The 6,753-nt window shown below is 45.1% G+C and overlaps 1 protein-coding gene across 1 annotated transcript; it reads right to left on the bottom strand.

The window, feature by feature from the left end:
- Positions 1-364: 364 nt before the first annotated feature.
- Positions 365-5,539, bottom strand: LOC306962390 (low choriolytic enzyme-like; the record flags this gene model as incomplete). Its single annotated transcript, XM_079555510.1, has 9 exons — positions 365-586; positions 979-1,103; positions 1,169-1,250; positions 3,756-3,934; positions 4,004-4,121; positions 4,513-4,665; positions 4,774-4,839; positions 5,375-5,426; positions 5,480-5,539. The coding sequence occupies 9 exons, from the start codon at positions 5,537-5,539 to the stop codon at positions 555-557; spliced, it is 867 nt and encodes a 288-aa protein (XP_079411636.1). The 3' UTR covers positions 365-554.
- Positions 5,540-6,753: the final 1,214 nt, after the last annotated feature.

A 6,753-nucleotide genomic window follows, 5' to 3' on the forward strand; every position in this document is an offset into this window, starting at 1 on the left:
ACATCTTTAGCAGAGAGCTCTAACAGAGGCTAAAGTCAGGCCAGAGTTGTTCTCATCTTTGTAATAAACAATGTGTTTTATCTTCTGTAACCTCAGCGCCCCCTATGGACAGGTATTGAAGATCACCTCATGTTTTTAACACCTTCAACAATGCACATGCTTTGTCTAATGTTATTGCTAAGTCCATATTAAATAAATGCTAATCATTAAAAAATATTATGCATAATAGCTGAAAACACTCGACAAACCCAGATCTGAATGAACCAACCAGAGACATCATGAAAACACTTCAGAAAACACTTTATTATCCACGGACATAAAAAGCAGCAGTATGTCAATATAAAAAACACTAGAAAGATCAAAGATGATTTAAATTCATCTTGCAAAATCCCCCCCTTTTTAAAAAGATTGTTTTTGCTTACAGGAGGAAAAAAGCCTTACTGGACAAAGATGTTGCATAAGCGTATTATGTATTATTATAAAAGATGCAGTTTGATGAGGAGCACGAGCAAAGGCAGAGAGACGGCTGTCGGGTCAAACCTCAACTCAAATTCTCATTCCTTTTCTTCTTCCTCCAGTTGGCTTCCTGTCGCACAAACAAAGATGGCATCTCAATCAAAAGGCTAAAGACAGAAGAGACATTTGGTCATGTCACGGTGGGATATCCTGTCACCCGTTACAATACCACCCCCTAGTGGCTTTGGCGTGTCTCCAGTAATCTGAGTACAATATGGAATTGTAAAGAGACCACACCTGTCAAAAACAACTTTAAAGCCGGGCTCCAAAGAATATTATTGTTTCTAAAGGCAGAGTTTCCACCTGGGACGACTCTGAGGAGGATGAGTTTACTTTTTTAAAATCCTCTGGAGTTTTACAGTTTGAGCAAATTGATTGAATTGGCAAAATTGTTGCTGCTCTGCCCTTTTTATGCTAAATACTTTCGAACGACAGGAGAAACATGAATGTGAGTGCACATACCACAGCTGTAGAGGCGGTTGACCCTCAGGATGTCGGTGGCACTCATCTGAGTGGCTCTCCCGATGGGCACGTTGTTGTTGGGGATGGGCACGATGGTGGGCTGCCTGTTGCTGGAGAAGGCAAACCTGTTCGGGACACACACTGTGAGCTTGTGACTTTGAAGGAATGCAGGTGGTGCTGATGTTGTTACCTTCCATAATGCATGACAGAGTTGTAGTCATAGGGAGTGCCCAGGTTCCTGGTCTGGATCCTCCTGAAGTTAAACTCCATGCCTGTGGAGACATGACCCTCAGTGTCAGTGCTAGTACCATGTTGTAGTAGTAGTAGTAGTAGTAGTAGTAGTATGGTGTTTAAGTACTACTGGTATCGTAAAAATCAATACCAGATCAATCTTGTGTTTCTAAACGGAGGCTGTAGAAGACATTTGCGCTGACAGGGGGCGCTCTGTGCAATCTTCAGCTTCATACCATGTGCAGTAAGTGGCTGGACAGACCCTCTCCCCAAGCTTTACCTCCTACAGACCGTACTACACTGGAATATGTTCTGCTACTGTGTGTGGGGAGATCCACATGCTGTTGTTGGGATCATGTTTCTGTGGCGTTTTTATTTTCAAAGCAACAAAAGCACTGGGGCACCGTTGCATGTACCTAAGATCAGAGGTTCCGCTAGACTTTTTTTTCGTCGGCCACTTTGGCCGGCTGGGTCGTAAAATGTCGGCCATTCGCAAGAATTACCGGCCATTAAAAAATATCTACATTATGAACGTGGCTTATTATCAATAACAATCTACATTTAGACAGAGCGCTACAAGTGCTTTAGTGGGTCCCAAAACACGGCGATTTCTAATTAAAGACTGACGTGAGAAAAATGTAGCAACAGCGAAAATCCAAACATGAAGTTGTGCGCGTGGAGACGGTGGAGCAGCAGGTGTCGCGCGGATATACACCACTCATATGCACTTCAACTCAGACAGAAAGTAGCCGATATCTACGAGCCTAACGCTGTCCTTATCCAGGTCTGACCAGCTGCACAGTGAGGGCTGGGCTGTAGATGCCCTTCCGCGCTTTTACGTGGCTTCAGGTGTAAAATAGTGAAGAAGTCCCTCACCCCTGAAATATTGTGGAGAGACAAATCGACAGCACTAAAGTCACAAAAGTCAGTCTCGAGCGATTCAAAACGGACCCAGCTCTGCTGCGCTGTAGAGCGGCTCCGAACACCGGTAACTGAGCCGAGGCGTCTGCGCAGACTGACCGAGGGAAGCGCCTCTAAACCCGGCCACTCTGAGCGGCTCCAACACCGGTAACTGAGCCGAGGCGTCAGCGCAGACTGACCGAGGGAAGCGCCTCTAAACCCGGCCACTCTGAGCGGCTCCGAGCACCGGTAACTGAGCCGAGGCGTCTGCGCAGACTGACCGAGGGAAGCGCCTCTAAACCCGGCCACTCTGAGCGGCTCCGAGCACCGGTAACTGAACCGAGGCGTCAGCGCAGACTGACCGAGGGAAGCGCCTCTAAACCCGGCCACTCTGAGCGGCTCCGAGCACCGGTAACTGAGCCGAGGCGTCTGCGCAGACTGACCGAGGGAAGCGCCTCTAAACCCGGCCACTCTGAGCGGCTCCAACACCGGTAACTGAGCCGAGGCGTCAGCGCAGACTGACCGAGGGAAGCGCCTCTAAACCCGGCCACTCTGAGCGGCTCCGAGCACCGGTAACTGAGCCGAGGCGTCTGCGCAGACTGACCGAGGGAAGCGCCTCTAAACCCGGCCACTCTGAGCGGCTCCGAGCACCGGTAACTGAACCGAGGCGTCAGCGCAGACTGACCGAGGGAAGCGCCTCTAAACCCGGCCACTCTCCCAGGAAGAGCCGCTGCGGGACAGACAGTCTGACTGAACACATGCGCGTTTCAAAAATATCCTAATCAAACGTATTAGCTGCTGAGTTCTTTACACACTTATATAAAAGTAAATGTACCTGTAGTTTTGCTGTTTTCTTGGAAAATGTGACGAAGCACGAAGAAAAAGCGTTACATATCCAGACAGCGATGATGGCGCTTCGACTGCGCTTTGTAAAACGGGCTAAAGGCGTAAATCAAAACTTTTTTGATAGAAATATTGAACCTTTTTTAATATTTAGGCCTGTCTCGAAAACACTTTGTTATGTTAGTCACTGACTTAGGTGACATATTTAATATATTTTTCTATATTCTCTCTCCATATTTTTTTTTTTTTTTACTGTCGGCCAATTTGGCCGATGGACATAATTTTTACCGGCCATTTGCTTTTCAAACCGGCCAAAAGCCGGCTACAGCCGGCTAACGGAAACCCTGCCTAAGATACAAACTTTGCCTTGAGCAATGCTGTTGTTGCGCCAGGCGGAAGAAACCAAGTTTCAATGCTGTTGGAGACTGATTCAGCTAAAATGAATGATAAAAATGTAATTGTCTTTTGTTTGTTCTAAGATGATTCTAGATGACAAATAATGTAGTATAGGTATCTAAAAAAATATTAGTGTATTTTTTAGAATCTCATTATTTTATATTTTTGAATGATAGTAGTGTATGATAGTAATTTAAATTTGTCTTGTTGGTCTTCGACAATTTTCTGCCATGGGCGTCAAACTTCAGTTTAGAGGCTAATACACCAAATACTTAAATTCATCAACCGGCTCCGTTTTATTATTGTCAGTATTCATTTTTAGATCATTTGGTGAATTTCTCTTCAGAGAAAAACACATGGCAACAGTTTTAGCATCTGTGGAGCAGTGAGCGGAGTCTTGGACTCACCGCGGATGACGTTCTGCAGCAGTATGCGCACGTGCGTGTCCCTGTCGGAGCGCGTCTGCTCGTGGTTGAAGCCCAGTGCGTGCAGCAGCTCGTGTTGGATGGTGGACTGGAACACACATCCCCGTCGGGCGAGAGAGACCACCTGGCCCCTGCCACGGCGCCCCACGAAGGAGAAGCACCTGCAACAGGCCACACTGTGATCCTTTGCTCAAACACAGAGAGGGATCAGAAAGTAGTGGTGGACTTACCCGCCTTGCGACTGGATGTCCACAAAGTCGCGCTGCCTGTTGAGGGGGGTGAAGCGGATACAGGTGGACTGTGCAAAGGAGCGCAGGCCGTTCACGATGGTGCTCCTCTCTCTCTGAGCTGAAGAGCACACAGAACTTTATAGGGCACATTTTAACATTTTGTTTTTCCTTTTGACTGAGAACTTTACATCATTTCTCTGTAGAGAAAAGACAGTTTATGAATGAGGACAGTGTTGGTCCCGCTCTTTCCCACGGCCTGAAACAGAAAACATCCCAGTAAAGAGCCGTAAATCCCATCACTACAGTGAATCCCAAATGTGTGTGAATAAAGTGAGCTTTAAAAGGCATCTATAAAAACATAAATAAGAGTATACACCACATTAATCTGAAAGGGCAAAATGTAATCACAGAATTCTTAAGTAGATGTGTCCTGCCGTGTTCACTGTAGGTCCGTCATGCTCCAAACTAAAGCGTGTTATTGGATGGTGTGGTGCGTGGCTGCAGCTTACAGTACTGGTTGGAGATGCGGTAGGGCACGTAGACGTTTCCGTCGCTGGCTTTAGGCCACAGACAACCGCGGGCCGTGCAGGGGTCGGCGTTCTGCAGCCCGTACGGCAGTGCAATGTCCCCCTCTACCACCAGGGGGTCCGCCAAGTCCTTCCCTACAAACAGGACAAACAGTCAGACTCAGCATGTTTTCGGAAGCCTTCACTTTGGTATACGAGCCCCACATGTGACTCAAATACATGATGCACTTTTGTTAAACATACCCAGGTTCCTGTTGGCCTTCTCCAGCAGAGTAGAGATGCTGACGTCTTCCTCCTCCAAAGTGCTGCCTGTGGAGCAGAGCACGAATGAGACGACAGGTCCACCATGTGACCAGTGTTCATTTGGACGACATATTTTAGACATAGTTTTACTCTTAGGTTTTTGACAAAAATGTCAGTGAGTTTTATTCAAATAATGATTACATTTTAGTCTAGTTTTAGTTGAGTAAAAAAAATGACAACTCCCATCCTAAACGATAAATGAAATTTATGATCATTGGAAGTGATTGATTTTACTCTTTTATTTTACTTTTTATTTAGTCATATTTTAGTCTATATTTTAGTTTAACAAAATGATCACTGTGTGTGATCACACATCAAGTGTAGCCACAAATTCATAGTTGGGCCAGGTGTGAAATGCTACACATTCACAGGGCAATATTTCAGACATTTTTAACATTGAATTTGATTGTAAAGCCAAATATTAAAGTATACTATCAAAACAAATTCATACTCATCCAGACTTTTCATCTCACAAACTGCTCAGCCGCCTGATCTGATATTCTGTTATTATACACAAGGCTCAACAACAAGTGTGTCATACCTGAGGATTCTTCATTCTTGTCAAAGGTATTCTGCAAAAACAACTCAGTTAAATGACATCAGCGTAGAGAGTAAAGGTAAATGCAGTTGGAGAGTTGTGACTTGCCCTGATGACAGTGAAGGAGTAGGCCGACCCGATGAGGAGGAGGCAGAGGAGCGCACTCATGTTGACGGACAGCGGGACTGTACCACGACCACAGAGGAACTAACCCCCGGCTTTATACAGGAGCCTCACACGTCCACCTGCTCCAAATATGGCAGGACCTCGCTGAGACTTACCGGCAACACAAAGGGGAAGTGGTGTTACTCCAAAGCTGTGGTGTTTATGAAAGATGCACAGGAGGTTGCTGCAGAAACTAAACAGGGAACATTAGGCTGCTGCACAACACACCTGAAAATGCAATCTGACCTTTGGAGTTGTAACAGGGCTTCCACAGAGAGCAGAAAGACAAATAACAGTCCCAGCCACAATGTATTAACCTCAGATTTTGCAGAAGCCTAAAACGAGCCATTAAATCACTACAATACGTTCGAAATTATTATGCAAGTTGTATGTTGGTGTCATTAAGGTAAAAAAAAAAAAAAAAAAAGAGTTTCACGGACATCAATCTCAGACGCCTGGGATGATTAGTTTTCAGGATAAGCCCAGTTAAGGGAAAAACTACTGAAAAAAGACGTTCCACATTATTAAGCAGACCATCATTTTCTAGCAATAAGGGAAAGAAAAAGGATCTCTCTGTTAATGAAAAGTGTGAAATAGTTCAATGCCTTGGTATGAAAACCTTCATTATTTAATGAAAGATTAAGTGTGATCATCGTACTCTTGTAAAGAGATTTGTGGCTGATTCAGAGCACACATGGGTCTTCGGAAACTGTCCTACTTTCATGTAGATAAAACTGTGATGACACTGTTTTATCGGGCATTCATCGAAGCGACCCTAGCTTTCTGCCTGGTCGCCTGGTACGGGAGCTCTTCTGTTAGAAACAAAAACGCCTTGAATCAGCTCGTCAAGTGGTCAAGTAAAGTCATTGGCCAGCCTCAGACCAGTTTGGACTTTCTGCATGATAGACAGTTAGAGAGGATGGCACGAAGCATCGCAAAAGACACAGAACATCCTTTGCACTCAGAGTTTCGATTGCTTCCGTCTGGGCGTCGGTTTTTGATGCCAATGAGCCACACAAACCGTTTTAAGAAAAGCTTTGTTCCCGCTGCCCTTTCCTTTATGAACAAGTCGGGATCAAATTGCCCCTGACACAGGTTTTTTATCTTTGTTACTGTCAAGTGGCTTGAATTTCAGTTGTTTTTGTACCAAAGGCACATCCTGTTAGTATGTGGAGCACTTACACGTTTTGTATTTTATATGTGTGATGTTTTATCTT

Source organism: Gobius niger (assembly GCF_951799975.1).
Source record: "Gobius niger genome assembly, chromosome: 4".
Classification (NCBI taxonomy): domain Eukaryota; kingdom Metazoa; phylum Chordata; class Actinopteri; order Gobiiformes; family Gobiidae; genus Gobius; species Gobius niger.